This window comes from Nylanderia fulva, unplaced genomic scaffold (genome assembly GCF_048542155.1).
Source record: "Nylanderia fulva isolate GAGA-0341 unplaced genomic scaffold, ASM4854215v1 Scaffold33, whole genome shotgun sequence".
In the NCBI taxonomy this organism is placed as follows: Eukaryota; Metazoa; Arthropoda; class Insecta; order Hymenoptera; family Formicidae; genus Nylanderia; species Nylanderia fulva.
The window spans coordinates 1,887,395-1,905,261 of record NW_028190400.1 but is presented as its reverse complement, the minus strand read 5'-3'; the positions used below and the strand labels follow the sequence as shown (position 1 = coordinate 1,905,261).

At 29.9% G+C, this 17,867-nt stretch overlaps 3 protein-coding genes across 3 annotated transcripts; all 3 read right to left on the bottom strand.

Moving 5' to 3' along the window:
• Positions 1 to 289: 289 nt before the first annotated feature.
• Positions 290 to 3,155, bottom strand: LOC114931273 (uncharacterized). Its single transcript, XM_029303257.2, has 2 exons — positions 1,436 to 3,155; positions 290 to 635 (listed from the first exon to the last, which is right to left on the bottom strand). The coding sequence occupies exons 1-2, from the start codon at positions 2,373 to 2,375 to the stop codon at positions 304 to 306; spliced, it is 1,272 nt and encodes a 423-aa protein (XP_029159090.2). The 5' UTR covers positions 2,376 to 3,155; the 3' UTR covers positions 290 to 303.
• An 8,653-nt stretch (positions 3,156 to 11,808) lies between these two features.
• LOC114931272 (trypsin 3A1) lies at positions 11,809 to 13,853 on the bottom strand. The gene is given in 6 exon segments (XM_029303256.2): positions 11,809 to 12,610; positions 12,612 to 12,752; positions 12,969 to 13,239; positions 13,375 to 13,457; positions 13,533 to 13,630; positions 13,814 to 13,853. Coding segments are annotated over 6 exon segments (771 nt in total). The 5' UTR covers positions 13,848 to 13,853; the 3' UTR covers positions 11,809 to 12,466.
• Positions 13,854 to 14,807: 954 nt separating this feature from the next.
• On the bottom strand, positions 14,808 to 17,803 carry LOC114931270 (uncharacterized). Its single transcript, XM_085484946.1, has 5 exons — positions 17,701 to 17,803; positions 17,133 to 17,605; positions 16,189 to 16,925; positions 15,351 to 15,706; positions 14,808 to 15,118 (listed from the first exon to the last, which is right to left on the bottom strand). Exons 1-5 carry the CDS (start codon positions 17,735 to 17,737, stop codon positions 14,808 to 14,810), a joined length of 1,914 nt encoding a protein of 637 aa, XP_085341072.1. The 5' UTR covers positions 17,738 to 17,803.
• Positions 17,804 to 17,867: the final 64 nt, after the last annotated feature.

Genomic DNA, 17,867 nt, shown 5'->3' with positions numbered 1-17,867 from the left:
TCCATATAAGATCTTAAAGAAGTCTGTTCAAAGTTTCACAGTATGATATATCAAGGCTGCACAGAAGATATGAAGAAGGAATGACACGATGTAAACACTTGACAAGAAGTTATTAAAAACGGTATTTTGTTAGAAGATTGACAAGTACACGTTCAAAGTCTCGTTTATGATTATATTGGTGTGGAATGATCTCTCGGTTTCCTAGTACGACGAAAGAAAAGGAATGGAACAGTTGCGTAGTTAAACAAGAAGAAATAAAACGACAATCACGGTAAAGAAACGCGCAGATCGTAAATTCCTATTTCACCATTTGTCGGTCTCGTTGCTATCCTCGTGCTCCAAAGAGGTATTCAAAGTGCGTTGAAATTCGTGCACCCTCTGACTTTGTTGCTCGTGATGCAATTTTCGCCACTTGATGCGACGATTCTGAAACCAGACTTTGACTTGGGCCTCGGTCAATCGAAGTGCGTGAGCCAAGTATAATCTTTCGGGGCCCACCATGTATTGTTGACGTGCAAATTCGCCTTCCAGACGCTCCAATTGCTCCGCCGTGAAGATTGTTCGCACCCTTTTTACTTTTCCGCCCCCACTAGAACCAGAACTCGAGCTACTGTTTTTTGTTGTGCTTTCTTGGCCTGAAAAGACACCAAATAAACGTCAAAAATAACGCAATAAAAATCAGAACTAATTATAAAGAGAAAGACCTAATTCAAAAATCGTTTAGACAAAAAAATTCAATAATGTTGAAATTATTAGAAATGTTATAAAAGACGTTAAAAATACAATATATATTTCAGAGATAATTAGTATTTTTTAATAAGGTTAAATTTTATATATACGTCGAACGTTTCTATTCTAATACATTAAAAAATTGCAAAAGTGTTTTATCGTGTAAAATATATATATATACATATTGTACCTTGAGTTTTAAATTACGAGATTTTGTTGCTTTGACATAAGAAATTTAAATATTTGACATATATATTTGCCTGCTAAAAACTAAAATTTATCTGAAGTCAGTTACACATACACCCAGATGTTCAATAATCATAGGTTACACAAAGAAGCATTACGATTGTTTTTTATTTAATCGAATAATATGTTACATAGGGCGTCTTATTAGAAATAAAAATTTACAATATTTCTATACTATTTCTTTGGGAATCATTTTTGATGCAAAATAATAATTTATTATACGTTATAGACAAGATCAAGCAAATTCTAAAAAATGTATTGCGTTAATAGTATAAAAAGGTGTTGCATAATTAATTAATTAATTAAATTAAAACTTCTTTTATTTTTTACTTTCATTTTTGATTACATTAGAGAAAATTATAGACAAAAAATGGAATTTGCAGTAAGCAAAACCAATGAAGAGATTGATGCAAAATTAACATTAAAATAATTGACACGAAATATTATAAATATATAATACCCTGATGTTTTCTGTACTGCTGTTGTTGACTTCGCTTCTCTCGCTGATTATTCCTCAGGCCTAAAATCGCGTCGATAGTGAAGGATTTAGCTTGTTGCTGCTGTTGCTGTTGAGAGTGCTGCATATGCGTGATTGAATACGGATGTGGCACTTGCGTCGACAGGCTTTGCGCGGATAATTCCGTACCCAGGAGATGCGAGCGTCTCATGCGTTCCAATGCTATGGTTTCGAGATCGGGGTTCCTTGGTTGCACTTGCAAGTTTCTGAATTCCTTGTGTTCCAGCATGCTCGGATTCTCTAGCAAACCGGCGCCGCCGCGCAGCCTCTCCAGAGCTAGACTGCTAATGTGGCTGTCTCTCATTCTGTCTAAGGAAAAATTGAACTCCTTCATGCGATCGAGACTATAATTTTTGAGCAAGCCAAAGTCCTTCATCTCTTTCTCCACTACAAAATTGAGATCCTTGCTGTATCTGTCTAAGGAGGATAATGATGTATGAGGACTCTTTTGCTTGGTTTCGCGCAAATTAAACAATACGTTCTTGGAGCTGGAGTTTTTGGATCTGCAAAGCGTCGTCGTAGCATCTGACGATTCTTCGTTCTCGTTCGATCTGTCCAGTGAATAATTAATTTCATTCAAGTTATTGGCAGAATAACTGAAATCTTTAGTCTTATTCAGTGTCATAGTCAGATTTCTCGTTGGATTTTCGCATGAAAATTCGTCGAATCGAAGAGATGTTCTTCCACCGCCTTCAAGATTAAGATGAAAATCCTTCGGTTCCGTTGATGTATCTTCTTCAGTTTTATCAATGGACAGATTCAACTCTTTAATGCGCTCATAACTTTGAAACGCTCTTAATTGCGATTCCGAATGGCTACTGTCGCTTATACAATCCGATAAGTCTTCCGCCGTTAATCTGCCCGACGGGTCGTTCGTCTCCATTGTAATTTTGGAAACTATTCTTTTTTCTCAATATATATATTTGTCGCACGTTAATACTACAGATAATATTGATCAAGCATTCATCTTTTGATCGTTATTAACCACCCATTAAATTATTTCATTATTTTGTCAAGATTGCGTTAATTTAATTTTAGACAGTATCTTTATGAAGTAATTTACAATTATTATAGATCAATAAATTGCGAATTTTGTTAGGACATTATATCAGTGTAAATATTTATCACAAATTCTTTTCTCTTTCTTTTCAGCACGTAGCTGAATATTCTAATCAGTTTTTCTTCTTCACCATAATCAACAGTTTTAATCGTCACTTTCAGGATTACAGTCAAACGAAATCACTTGCTTCTAGTCAAATAAATTACGCCATTCCTATCGTCACATAGATTTACCTCAATGTACACTATCGAAAAATCAAAAGGTGATCAAATCACTATCACAATCACGTCCATTGTCACGCAACTATTATTCCGTCGTGAAAAGTAAATTTGTTTACTATCACGATTTTTGTATATTCACTGTATAACAATTAACTGTACATCACTCGAGCCGGATCGATAGATTAATACGAATGAGATGAAGGAGAGAGCGAGGAAGATGCAAAAGACGCGAGAAGAGAACGTAGCAGTATCGAAAGACCGAATTAGCAAATCCGTCTACGGCGAGATATGGTCGGACCGCGTTGGCGCTCCGCAGCATCCAAGGATAATGATGTCAAGCACGAGGATCACCGCTATCGGATAGGGTTGGCCAACGGGACCAAGGATATCCAGCTAATGATCCCGTACGTGACGAGGAGGGTATTCACCCGCCGCCTCATGAGCCCCCTTCGCCCGCCCGCCACCCTTAACAATCAGTCGACCGTTATGTTTCACCTCCGCAACCCCCAAATGGACCGCAGGATACCCCCTCGTACGGTCAATATTTTTTTATTCGATAAGAGAAGGCCGGGGTGCGCGTCGTTCCCGGATCCTGGTTGGCCGGATTCTGCCATCACTCCCGTCTCCGAGACACGCCTACCGCGAGCATCGTGGGGGTTATTTGCGGGGAGTCTGTTACTTTTTTCTACCCTCTATCTCTCGAGCCATCCAGCCAGCATCTACCGCCGCTGGCTCGCAACCCGTTCTTCCTCGTCGTCATCCTGCGAAAGCTTTCCCCCCATCCTTCCTTACAAGCACCCATTAATAAGCTTTCGCCTAGACCGACGTAGCTCACTTCGAGATGTTCGTACCGACACCACCAAGCTTCCGGGAAGAGGCATACCTGCAAAGACGAGCGCGTGCGTGAGCGTAGTTAGCGCCTTACCTCGACCGCTCGTGTCATCCGCGGCAGCAGTGTCATCCGCGTCTAAGACCTTCCGGTAATTAGGTCCTAATGATGATGAGGTAGTTTAATTTTGTTCGGATGATCTTTCTTACCTCGTCTTGGATTGAGATAGTCTTCAGCATCGAAGAGTTCACTCGCTATGGATTATTGGGAGGAATTTCACGCAATTTATCTTGCGAAATTTCACGCTGACTTGAGGAATTCTTGAGCTAATTACATGGAGATGATACTATTATAATAAACGTTAATTAATTAGAGAAAATTATTATAAAATAAAAACGTATCAAATATATTTATCTGCGGAATTATCAACACAAAATCATACATAAGCTAATACAGAATAAACAAATACTTTTGCGATTGATTTTTTATATATGTTTTATAAAAATTTGTAACTAATAAAATTTTTGAAAATATATAGATATATATTTTTCTTTTAAGAAGTACATTTTTCTCTCGATTCTAAGTGATATCCATCTGAAAGCAACATAAAATTCTTAAGCATCAAGAGAAATGTATTGCGATAAATGTATAATGCATATTTATCTGTAGCTTTTCTATAATTAAATTAAAATTGAGGGACATAAATGCGCAATGGCGATCATCATTATTAACATATTCTAAAGATGTCGAGGTAAGTAGGTTCTCCTTAATTGCCTCATGCCAATCTGAAACTTCATTCACAATCCCCTCATTAGACGTTGACGGGTATGCGGGAATTTCAGTGCCTTGGAAAACCTCTAAGGAGGTTACACTCGAGAGTAAGAGCTTAATTACATCAAGATTTTACGTCATGTTTTGTTTCTGCACACATAGTCTTATCTGCTCGTCGACATAATAATATGTCTTAATAATATGTAGCGTTCAATTTCGAAATTTTGTAATTGAATAAAATATATAAATTTAATAATTTAATGTAAATAATTTTATATTAATTTTATATTATAAATATAAAGCAAACTAATGTATATAATGATATAAAAAAATATTAAAATGTTAAAATATTTTATATTAGGAAATGTACATGTTCACGAAGTAATATAAAGTAGTCAAACATTTATATTTTAACAATATAAAAATTATATTTACTTATGCAATTCTGCATATCATTAATAAATTTATGTATTCTGTCTTTCACAAAGTAGATGTACGCGTGAATAACATCTCTGATAAAAGTTTTACGCTCAAAGAGTCGTTATAAAGTTAAAATTAAGCTATAAATTCCAAATTTACCTCAGCTATTCTTTAACTATTTCACAGACCAGTTCGTAATTGCATCGTATATTATATTTCTTATTACACAAACACTTTGCCGTAAACTTTTATCAATGAATTTAATATCAATAATCTTTGTTTTCTTTCATTCTTTTTCGCAGATCCAAGAATATCTATTTATTAAATAAAAAATGTTTTTTTGTATAAATTAAAATATTTATATACTTTTATCCAAATTAAATTGAAAATAATCGAAGCAGTATTTTTAATTATTTTATATTTTTTGAAATATGTAGATTATTGTCTTATATCAATTTTATATTCTTTTCTCATAAAAATATATTATTTATAAATTAAATTTATTATTCAATGATATATGTACATATATAATTTCGACATATTTAATATTATTTATACATAATAATCCCATCCCTTTAGAAAATAAAAATTAGACATATGTATATGTCAAATCTTTAGAAAAGAACGTCATCAAGTTAATTTCTCCACTACCTTATTTTCACATTGCTCTCTAGTAATTATCAGCTTTTGGATATAAGAAGATTCTCTCTCGAGGGAAAGCAAAAGCAGGGTCGAATAAAATTGGCGACAAATGTATAAATTAAATGGTAGTCCGCGCCGTGGTGGGGGTTCGAAAGAATTTCTATTGAAGCTCGATACCCACCCTCTTGATCTCCGACCAAATGACTTGCGACTCACCCTTATTACGGCCTGAAATTTATCACGGAAATTTCGTGGAGTATTTTACCCGGATAATTGCTCCGCTTTATAAGAGCCACCCTTACGAGCCAATATATAAGACAAAGACGATCTGGCACGACTTCTATTCGCTTCAGCAAGTTTGATTCGATGTGCAGGCAACTTAATGCTTAAATAACAAATATTATAACAAGAATATTTTTAATTCGTATTTTATGATGTAACCTATTAGAGAAAATTGAATTTTAAAAGATTTGTGTGTATATGTATAGTATTTAAAAAAAATATTTTAAATATATATTAAATTAATTTTGTGCACTTATACATATATATATATATAAAATAATCGGTTTTACAATAGCTGGAATAAAAAAGTTAGAAAATTAAAAATTAAGAGTTAATGCTATATATATAAATAATGTACAAATGCACTATACTTACTATTAGCAAATTTCCAAGTCAAATTATACAAAAATAAATAAAAAAAATTATACAAAAATATTATTACAATCACGATAATTGAAACGAACTCTTGCATTTATGAAATTTTCATATTTTATCAATTATTAATAAATTCAATAAATCTATCAACCATTCTCTTCACAATATCTGTTGGTCGTTGGTAACGAGAAGATCATTACCCAAGAAAATATCAATTTTTACGGTAACCGTATGCTATTTGTGTTATCTATTGTTTCTAAATTGAATCTGTATCTGTATGATCTATAGCCTAAACGTACGCTCTCGTTGCTGCATACGCGGATGCTCGTGTAAAATTTGCGAACGCATAGTGCCGTACGCACCCCCGCTTCGCTCCTTCCTTCCCTTCCCGAGCAGGAACGTAGGAACGTAGGTATTGCGATCGACACATACAAAGCAAGCTCTCCCTTCTCTGGACTCGACAGCATTCTGCTGCCTTACAACCAACTACCATTCTCCCCGGTCCCTCTTCACCGCCTTGGTTCCCCTTTTGCCGCATCCTCCTCTTCCTCTAGCTTTCATTCCACATGCGATATTAAAGCCAAGGCAATTAGCGGTGGGGGTTGTTGCGAGAGATGGCGAGGGAGTGCGACAGTTTCAGCTGGGTTTCGCAGTCATCCTCCTGGTGGGGTTGTCTCGGATATGATTGGTTGTCAGCAGGGGTTAATCCCTGGGCCCGGCCACACCCCGGCATATCTCAATCCACCCCCGCGAATCCAGCCGGCCGAGCTTTCCGCCCGGAATCCGCTGAAAACGAGGGTGAAAACGCAAGCAGGAAGGATATACCGAATATTTCCAAAGCGTTGGATAAGTCGAGCTCCTTAAGCGTGAAGGAGATAATTTCGAGCAGATGATAGCATTATTGGCCAAGAAAGACGGTAAGCATGTATGCTCGTTTTTAATGATGTAATAGTTAATATTTCATTACGCGAAAATGTAAAATATGCAATTATATTTTACGAAAAATTATGTAAGAAAAAAAGATTTGCATCTTGTTGGAATCTATTCTATACGCAAAAAATGTAACTAAAAACACAATTAATTGGTTACTTGAAAATATTTGGTTAAATAATTATTTAAATGATCTTACATTACTCATTTTCTCACATTACTAATAATAAATATAAAATTTATAAATTGTTAGAAATAACGTTTTTATTAAACCAAATCATAATTTAAAGTTATTAATCTAAAATCTAATACCTAAAATAAGATTGTTTCTAAAGAGATAAACACTTTATTATTACTTGATAAAAAACATTATAAAGTTATGTCACAAGCTTATATATATATATATATTTGGAACTTATAAATCCAAATTATTAATTTGGATACAAGAATTTAATGTATTCTATATGTAAAATAAAACGCAAAAATATATTAACAAATCAAGCATTAATTAATATGCAAAATAAATTTCATATATTCTATTGTTGTTCACATAATTGAAAAAACTTGTAACTTATGCAGTCTTCTAAATATAAAGACAAAATTACTTTGCTCCAACTGTTTTTATAAGTGGCAAAACTCAATATTGAACAGCTAGAGCGTAATTTAGATGAAAACCGAACAAAGTTTGCAACTTTCATCAACTCTGAGAAGATTGTAATAAAAATTCGATGTCAGAAAAAGGGAAGATTAAAATTTAAAATATAACTTGATAAGTAAGGGTTGACCAAGCAAAAAAAGAAGTAGCATAATAAATCAGAATATAAAAAATTTTTATTTTATAAAATTAAATTCTAGTTAATTATTATATTGTTACATACATCACACATGTATCAACTATTTAACAAATACAATTTTAGATTAATATATTATAGTAATATAAGTTTCTACTTATTAAACATTTTCTTATAATACGATTTAAAATAATGCTATAGTTATATATTTTACAATCTTGTATAAAAATAATATTTTTGAATACGATTTGTGTGGAAAATATTTTTTTTTTTTATAGAAAATTATTTATTTTGTATGTTTCTGTATCTGCATTTACTCTTTTGTTATGTTTTGTTTTAAGCACGCAATTAATTTCTATGCACTGGCAATTACGGTTCTGTAAAGGTGAATTTTATTTTCTTGTATAATAGAAAAATTATCTTACACTATCAATAACCTTGTTGCGCAAGATCAATATTTTGGCATATTTTGTGCTTGAGCTCTTATAAAGAGTACAAAATATTTCATAATGTTGCAATCAAATAACTTCTTATTTAGTATCAGATTTCATACATTAAATGCCATACTTAAGTTTTTTGAGATTCATAAAAAAAAATGGAAAAAAACAAAATTAGAATTTACATTTCAGAACACGCCAAAAAATCAATTCGAATTTTGCTACATCTATCTAATATCGAGTAATCATCTTTAAGATTCTCAATTACATGTATAGATTTAATAATATTTTTAAAAATATGTAGAATGGTTTATAATCTAAGCAAAATTATTTCCATTGTCATTAAATCGTCATATAAATTAATTAAATTTTAATTATAATAAAGTTTAAATCTGTGTTAATTACTGTTTTTTTGCCAAAAAAATATAATGTAACTCATAAAGTATTATAAGTCGTACTGAGTATTTAAGTTTTTCTATTACCGTGTCACGTATGCGACTTTTATAGAGTCAAGTAAGGTTAATTAAATTTCTCCGTAACAACGATGTACGCAATTATACTTGCGGTTCCATGAATATAATTAATATTCACTTTCCTTAGAACACTCTTATAAGCATATTATATTAATTACACTTTAGTATCCTTGTGAGAAGACAATATCATAATCATATTTCTTTCTATCAGAGAAACAATATGTATATATATATATATATATATATATATATAATTTTTGTAAGAATATTTTATTAATTATATGCTTTGCGTAATATAATTTACTTTTTATAATTTCAATGTTTAAACAAACAAAAATGTTGAAATATTATTTATTAGTTTTTAATATATATGTTTCTTTTTTGTGGTGTGTGTGTGTGTATGTGTATGTAACAATAAAAATATATATCATATTTAATTATTTAATAAATAAAAAGTTTTAATATAAAAATGAGCCGAAACGTTCGTTGTTAACTACTACTATTCTAATAAATAAAAGTATAAGATTTATAATTTGCACCCTGTTTACTGTTATAACGAAAAATATTAATTTATTGATATACGATATCTACAATTATTTTTATTTTTTTTGTAATACTTTATTGCAATAAGAAAGCATATATATAATAAAGAAAAATTAAAATTAAGTAAAAAAATTAAGAAAAATATATTTAAAATATAAAAATATTAAAATTATTATTTTGATATGTTTCTTATATATATATATATATATATATATATATATATATATATATATAATGTTTATATGCATACTTATAATCAAGTATAACGCATAAAGCGATATCAATAGCATACTATACCGGAAACCGCAATATCGACCTTGGGTAATCCCCTATTTTTTCTGCACATATTTAACGAGAATCACAGTTTATTTTTAATGTGGTTTTAATTTATTTTAATAATATTCTTAAATATATAATATCTAATTTTAGAATTAACACTTTTCGTTTCAAAAAATAATCGAAATTATTATTTTTAATTAAAATATAAATAATATATAATATCAATATAATTAATTGTTAAATATAAAAATTAAAATTTTATGTTTCTCAATTTTACCTGAAATGCATAAAAATACAATGCTAAAAAGTTCTGCTGCCGAAGAAATAAAAGCATTAGTGAAATCATACACCCCTCTTCTAGCACGTGCACAATCAGTTGGGATCCCCAGTTGGTGAGAGTGAGCTTGGTAGTATGGAAACTGTTCAGTGCCACTTTTTCCTTCATAGGGTTCACATACTACATAACCAGCGCCACTCCAGCAATTTTTTTTAATATTGTATCATTATTAATTTGCCATAATAACATGCATTATTTAAAGCATGAATTTATAGATTAATATTATAAAATAATATTAATATCAAGATAGTTAAAAAGCCATAATTTTTATATATTAAAATCGTACATGTATGTGAAAATGTGTGAAGGTGACAGAAGTTTGTGCTTCAGAAGAAGGTTGGAAATTTTCAGAGAACGCGCGCGCGTATCGGTGCAAAATAATTCATAATGTGCTAAATATAATCATGTTGCGAAATCCCATAAAACTAAAACTTTATCACAAGAAGTGTCCTCCGAAAAATCATTTGAAAGTATTAGATAATAAAACAAATATTAAACAAATAAACGCGTCGTCTGTTATTTGTAAAGAAGAATACTTAACTAATAGAAATCTGTCAATTATGACTGATACGCAGCTCGAATCGGACGTCGTGGACAATGCTCATCTACGACAAAAACACGTCAGTACCAAAACATCGAATTCATCATCCAGCACAGATTCACAAGATTCATATATTTTAATAGTGTCTGAAGAAATGCCTGTGGTATCAAAAGATACTAACTGGGAATACGTAGACTATTGTGATATTACTGAAACTATGCAAAGTAACAGTACTATGAAAAAGTATTGTAGTCCTAAATGTAGCAGCGCTTGGTTTCTAAAAATTCGCCGCGAAATTATGAAGAATCGCCGCAATAAAATTCATCCTCTAACAGTTAATAGGTAAGTTTATGAAAAATCTCTCTTTTACGTTCTTTCTTTTTAATATTAAAATTCTTAATTGCTTTTTTGTGTATATTCAAAGAGTATAATAAATTAATAATCAATATCACTTCTTTAATTTTGCTAAAAAGTTTACTTTTATTATATTATATTAACAATAGTCACATACTGTTACATAAAAATCAGAAGATTACATCGAAATCGCTAGATTATATAAAAAGGATACAAACACATATTTGAAAATAACATTGAGATTCATCTCATACCAAGGTTTACTGATATATAATATATGGTGCCGTTATTTATAGACTATTATGATTCTAGGTACATAATAAGAAATATGTGTCAGTTAAAGAGATAGATTTGTTTTTAAATGCAATTATCACGTATACACATTGTTATAAAATTCTATTCATAACGTTAATAATTACTGTTGTTATCAATTAGATGGTGATACATCATAATTTCCAGAAATTCGCTATTATCGCTAAGTTGTATCTTATGCAGAATTGTTAACGTCCGTATGTATAAAAATAGTCTATCCGCCCACATTCAAACGTGGCGGATGTTCTATTGTGATAATGCAATTTCTCACGGTCTTTTACGAAGATATTTGCTAGATTGCACGTGGCAGAGGAGTTTAAAGACCCTTAAAAGCGCGAACAGTAAACCTGGTGAAGGCTTGCTTCACGCAGGGAAACACACGTGGATGAGTCATCCAAGTAAATAGTAGTTTTGAAGTAACAAGCGCGTGTGCATGGTTGAGTAAACAGCAAAAAATAGGAAACTACACTGCACGTTTTGTGTGTCCCATGATTTTGATCATTTCTAATTGGGTTTATGGTATATTAAAGCCATAAATATTTTAACTAAAATAATTTTATCTTATAATTGTAAAATTGATAATTATTATGCAATTGATTTTAAATTAAAATATAATTTTTATTGGAATAAATTTCTGATTAATAATTATCCTACTTATAATAATAAGCATATATGTATATATTCTATCTAGATTGTATATATATTCTTATTATGCTATCCAAAATTTATATTTTATTATATAATCTCTCCATTATAGTATTAAAAATGTACAATATTACATTACGCACACAGACAATCTTTTCAAGTATCGTACTTTAACTTATTGCTATTGATTTGTTAATTTTTGTATCATGATGAACGTATGCAGAAGCCAGAAGCAATACACATTTAATATTATCGAAAAATATCTTCATCACGTAAAGTTAGATATTTGTTACGTAGTCACGTATATCTTTTATTCAGCCCTGCACGAGCAAATGTACGTGCGTCGCGTGCAGGCGTGCGCGACGCTCTTGCGCAGCACGTGTATGTGGTGGACTTCCTGCAAGCATCGAACCTGAACGCAGTAGGGTTCACGACTTCGTGATTCGATACGCCTTTTGTGCCTATTCTCTGGAAAACAATACTTTCAACCTGTCGGATAAGAACATGAGGCTTTCAATGGCGCGATGTGTCGAATAATTATTTCGGTTTTATCTCTATACTTACGCGAATCGCAACACAAGTGCAAAAGACCCATGCATAACTTTTTCTTTCATCATCGATAATTATTATTAATAGTTAGTCGATTAAAAGTTGGGAGAGATTTATTAAAACGCAGAAACTAATAAAGAAGAATAAAGTAGTTGAATGTGTATATATATTATACATGCGCGATCACAAATTTGTTACAGCTTTAATCCATTCTAGATAATACGATATTTTAACATAAACACCAGGAACTTTTCCACAACCTTCACCAAAAGATACGATGCCGTAAATCGTCCTTTTATTAGCCAATGCTCCTCCGGAATCTCCGGAAACAGGCATCCTTTCCTGAACTTCCATAGCATAGATGATAATCTTTTTTGACGAGTATTTTGTAAACAAAAGAGACCTCAATGCAGGTTTCAAATGGAACATATTCCACGTAAACACCCATAAGAGTTTTGGCTATATTTTTCTATAAATTACATTAAATCACTGTATGCATATATTTTCGAATAACACGTGAATTAATAAATAAAGAAATTCAATAATATTAAAAATTTAAGTAACATCTTATTTTTTAAATGCTCAAAAATTTCAAAAATAAGCTGTTTTTCTTTAAGTTATAAACAATATTTATTGTCATAAAATGATTAATTGCATAAAGGTATTATAAATTAAGCTTACTCACTTCTACAATATTTTTATATCCCCAACCACAAACTAAGAGTTGACGTTGTATTTTGTGGGTTGATCTCGGTAAACGAATTGGTCGAACGGTTCTTGAAAAACGAAATGATGGTGTCACTTCAAAAAGCGCGATATCGTGATGATACATTGACAGGAACGAAGAGTGATGTGTGTCGTTGTATACATGAATGTTTGTCACCTTATGCACAGATCCGTCTTTATAAATTTTATTAGATCCAGCTCGTACATAAAATTGTGATGAGAGCGGGATTCTAAAAAACAATAAACAAATATCGAAATTATACAGAATTAATTCACAGATTCATAAATTAAAATAAAAACTGATGTAATTTAATTATAATATTAAGATTAACAATAATGTAGTAATAATATTAAAATTTTATTACAAACAATGGAGAGCAGTGACAGCCCATGTTCTCGATAATATACTAGCGCCGCACAGAAATCCATATGAATTATGTAAACAGAGCTGCAAATTATAGTCTTGAAACTAACAAATTAGATCTATATACATTAGTGAGTATAGTTAAAAAATAATATTAACCATAAAGGGCCGATGTATTATATCAATTGGTTGTCCTCCGACAATTTTTGATTGCGTTTGATGCGTTGCATTTTCGCTTGATGTTTTAACCAGCAAACCTAGAATGTGCATGGAAAATGATAAATAACGTGTGGCTAAGGTTCGTATCGAGAATAATGAGAATAAATGTCATTTAATTATTGCTTTAATACTATTATCCAATAATGAAATGCGATAATTATTGATAACAAAGGAAATTAATCAACATTCATCTATTGTAGAATGTACATAGTTATTCATACCGGTGAAATAGAGAATAATAACTGCTCCGCGCATTTTTACTGACTGGTCATGATACAATGTGAACGGGCATATGTAAAGTATGACGATCCATTTTGCTGCGACAGTAAATGTCAAACACAACATATTCCGTAAATGTTTAACTGAAATAGGGACTGATATTATCGCAGTTACGGTATCATAACAAATGAAGGCTTAACATAATTTATATTAAGTATCGTAAACACAAAGTGATAATTTTAAATTTATTATTTTTATCGTAACGAGTTTAATACTTATTATGTACAATTTAGAAAGATTTATTGTAAAGATTCAAAACAGCCTCTTTGAGACTTGTAAAACTATCATTGTAATTTAGATATAATGTAAATAAATCTAATGTATATAAATTAAAATAAGAATTAAATTTAATAAATTTTTTAAAAGTAATAATAAAAAATAATATAAATTATTGTTCGAAATTTTTTGTTATAAAAACTCTTTCTACTTACATTATATTATTTATAAAACTGAATTTGTGAGACAATTTTTTATTATTATAATTTATGTAACAATAGATATTATCTATTCAATACAAAAGTCAAATTATCCAAAATAACATTATTTTTATATAATAAAACGCATAAAGAAAATTAAAGATAAGAGATTTCTTAATAAGAAGTCCAAATTTAATTTAATAGATTTATTTTTTTATTTCCTCTTTTTAAATTCTCGTTTACATGTTTTAATAATTAGTTTAATGCATATACATAACTAATTCTTTTTGTTTGTTTTTATCAGAAAATATGTTTAACAAATATAAGAAAATATATACATTTTTGTCCTAAAAAATACGCATACATTTACAAATATATATTTTTTTCAATTGCTGTAATGTTAATTTTACAAGTAAAATAACTTATTAAGCTATATATGTATATATATTTTATTTGATGTACATATATTTTTAGTTAAAATATACATTCTCTTCATATATTAATAATTTTTTTGAAAACTTCAAATATTATCGAAGAAGCTATTCTTAATTACATCAAGTTCTACAAAATTGATTGAAGACAATAATTTACGTTCAAGTGCAGGTGAAGCCCATTCTTCCTTCAATTCTTCAAAATTGGATTCATCCTCATGTTTTCCCATACAAAACAACGTAGAAATCAAACTAACAGTTTCCATAAACATAGTTACCAATAATAAATTATTTGCAAGACTTGTTAAAATATTTTTACTGTTTCTATTTTGCACTCTATTTACGTGATTTATAAATTGCATCAATCTTTCGAAAGCTTCATCAGCCTCTTTTCTTATCTCTGCAAAAAATAATATATATAATTAATTCATAAAATACAGCTTTTCTATTGCAATACAACAAACTATAATTTCTCAGATTCTTTTACAAGTTTAAAATTAATCAATAAAAGTAAATATTTGTTGAAACTATTTTATGTCAACACAAATTATATTATTCAATAATTTTAAAACAAAAAATTAGAGCACAGATAATAAATCTTTTATTCTCATATAATTAATATAAATACTAACGATCTTTTTTGCGATATATCATAAGATGTTTTATTTCATTATTTTTATCGTAGATATTATCATCTATTGTACTATCTAAATCTGTCATATCTATTGACGAAACATCAGTAGAAATCGACATATCGTCTGTGTCTTCCAAATTTGTACATCCAAATAATTCCAAAAGTTTTATCATCCATTTACATAAATAGACAAGGATTTGTGTCTGCCATGATTCCTTGAAAGAACTTCTAATATTTTGAAAAAGGAATTTTTGCATCGCTAGAGCGGAACGATGAAAATTAGCAATAACAAGCATTGTGTTTTTTAACATTCCATTTTTGTACACATCCAATAATGCAGATACCTTTTTGAATCTAGAAATAGATGCAAAAAAATCATAAATATATATGTACAGAGAATAATAATTAAATCGTAAATAATTACATTGATCAAATTTAAAATTAGATCATACAATTTATCATAAAAAATTTAATAATACGATCAAAACTATGACGTACTATACTTTGTATTATAACATTTTGCAGAGTTAGTATAATATTGATTATTAAATATGCTATATGAAATTGTAAGAAAATATTAATTAGATAATATTAAAACAAGTAACTTAATCAAAATTAAACAAGTAATTTATCTTGAGTTTAAAAAAATATAATTTTTATTAATCATTTTTGTTTGATTATAAAATAGAATGCAATAAGAGCGCCTGATACAAATACTGAAAGAATATTTTAAATTTATTTTAATATATTTTTCTGATTAGTATTTGTTTAGTACACTTTAAGGATATTATTGTGTTGTGCTCATTAATGACTATATTAAAAAATATCTTATTAACCTTATAATTGTTTTCTTGTTCTTAGTATAATTTTTCGAAAGCGTATTCAATCTTCTGCGACCTTCTTGATAAATCATAAAATATTGACACACGTCATATATAAATTGTTTTCCCCATCTACTTCTGGAGAGAATGTTTCCGAGTTCATTTACGACACGACGAAAAGGTGATCGTTTAGTTATTCGACGATCCAGAATCTTTTCGTAAATATAATTTACTCGCTGTATCGTAGTCTTTGGCAATTTTCGATCAAAGTTGCAACAACCGCTCGCGCTGCCGTGTTCATTGCTATAAATTTTGCAGTTACTTAGAGCTTCAATAGGGGTTGACCATGATTTGACAAGAAGAGCTTGATGAGCGATTATTTTGCGCGAATTTTGCTTTGATGATGACACGCAAGCCACGAGATGCCGCATCTCCTTTATACAATCATCATAATGACTGGCTCTTTCAATCAATAAATGACAAAGTAACGCGTGCAATTGTTCATTGTTCGTGCCATTATTTGATGTAGAATAAGAAAATGTTGGTTTTAAATTGAACTTAAATGTTTTCATATTACTGTTCAGTAAATCTTTTATTAAATTCACGAGAGTTCGATCAAGATAGAAAAATGTAAGATTTCTTCTGTCTTTTATCGACAATAAACATTTGAATAATTTTTCGTTAAATCTGGCAGCATCGTTTATAATATTTAGAAACTTGAAGCTTGTCATTGTATTGCGTGGTAATAATTCCTAAAAAAAGAAGTTGTGAGAATCATATATTATGTATATGTATATATATAATTCTCATAACTTTCTCAGGAATTATTATCATAAAACATTATATATATTTTTTTTACATAAAATAGAATAATATAAAATATTTTAAAAAGTATAATTATCTCATCACGTATTTATAAAATATTTTAAATAAAAGTCCTCAGGCATTTTTACACTTACCTTATTCTCGTGTAAAGTTACATTATACTTATCAAAATAACGATCGATCGTCAACCAAACTTCCTCTCCTATTCTGATAAGATCGCATAATAAAAATGATCCTTGAACCAAACCTTCGGTAAACCAATTTTCAGAGATTGTAGAATTCCATAGTATTTGTTTAAATTGACGAACTGATGTTAATCCACTAGCTCGCGCGAACGCCATAATTTTCGTTCGTATAATCTTACTTATCTCACTAATTATGTTTTGTAAATTACTTCCACCGGAAAATGATATTCTTTGCATTATTGGTTGAGCAATTGGCCCAGTCAATCTTGCCAAAAAGTGTTTTATCGTTGCTTCAGCATATTGAATCTGTCTTGGATTTATTAGAACGAATGACGTATCAACCGTTTGATTCCTTTGAGATATTGTTTGTGTATTATTATTATAATCAATACGCTTCGCCGTTGCACAAAACACAGTACTTCCTGGTAGAAATTATAGAAAAAAAGCAATATTAATTATTATTTATTAATTTAATTATTATGGAATTAAATAATATCTTTTTATCTGCTTTACTTACCGAAGAATAAAAATAACGTAATCAATTTGCATCGCATGCTTGAGCTAATTGTAGAAAGCTAGTCTGTTTGTATGTAGATACTTTTAAATGTATGTGATGCATTTTATCCAGAAAACTACAGCAAAATATTTTTCATAAGTTTATTTGTACTTATCTCTTTGTAAGTC

What these genes read in the sequence shown, in the direction of transcription:
- LOC114931273 (XM_029303257.2), bottom strand. Translation starts at nt 2,375, where the DNA reads ATGGAGACGAACGACCCGTCGGGCAGATTAACGGCGGAAGACTTATCG. An exon ending in GCAGTACAGAAAACATCAGG is followed by an intron (nt 636 to 1,435) that starts GTATTATATATT and finishes GTGTCTTTTCAG; the next exon opens with GCCAAGAAAGCACAACAAAA.
- LOC114931270 (XM_085484946.1), bottom strand. Translation starts at nt 17,737, where the DNA reads ATGCGATGCAAATTGATTACGTTATTTTTATTCTTCG. An exon ending in TACGTTATTTTTATTCTTCG is followed by an intron (nt 17,606 to 17,700) that starts GTAAGTAAAGCA and finishes AATTTCTACCAG; the next exon opens with GAAGTACTGTGTTTTGTGCA. An exon ending in AACAAGAAAACAATTATAAG is followed by an intron (nt 15,707 to 16,188) that starts GTTAATAAGATA and finishes ATCTATTTCTAG; the next exon opens with ATTCAAAAAGGTATCTGCAT.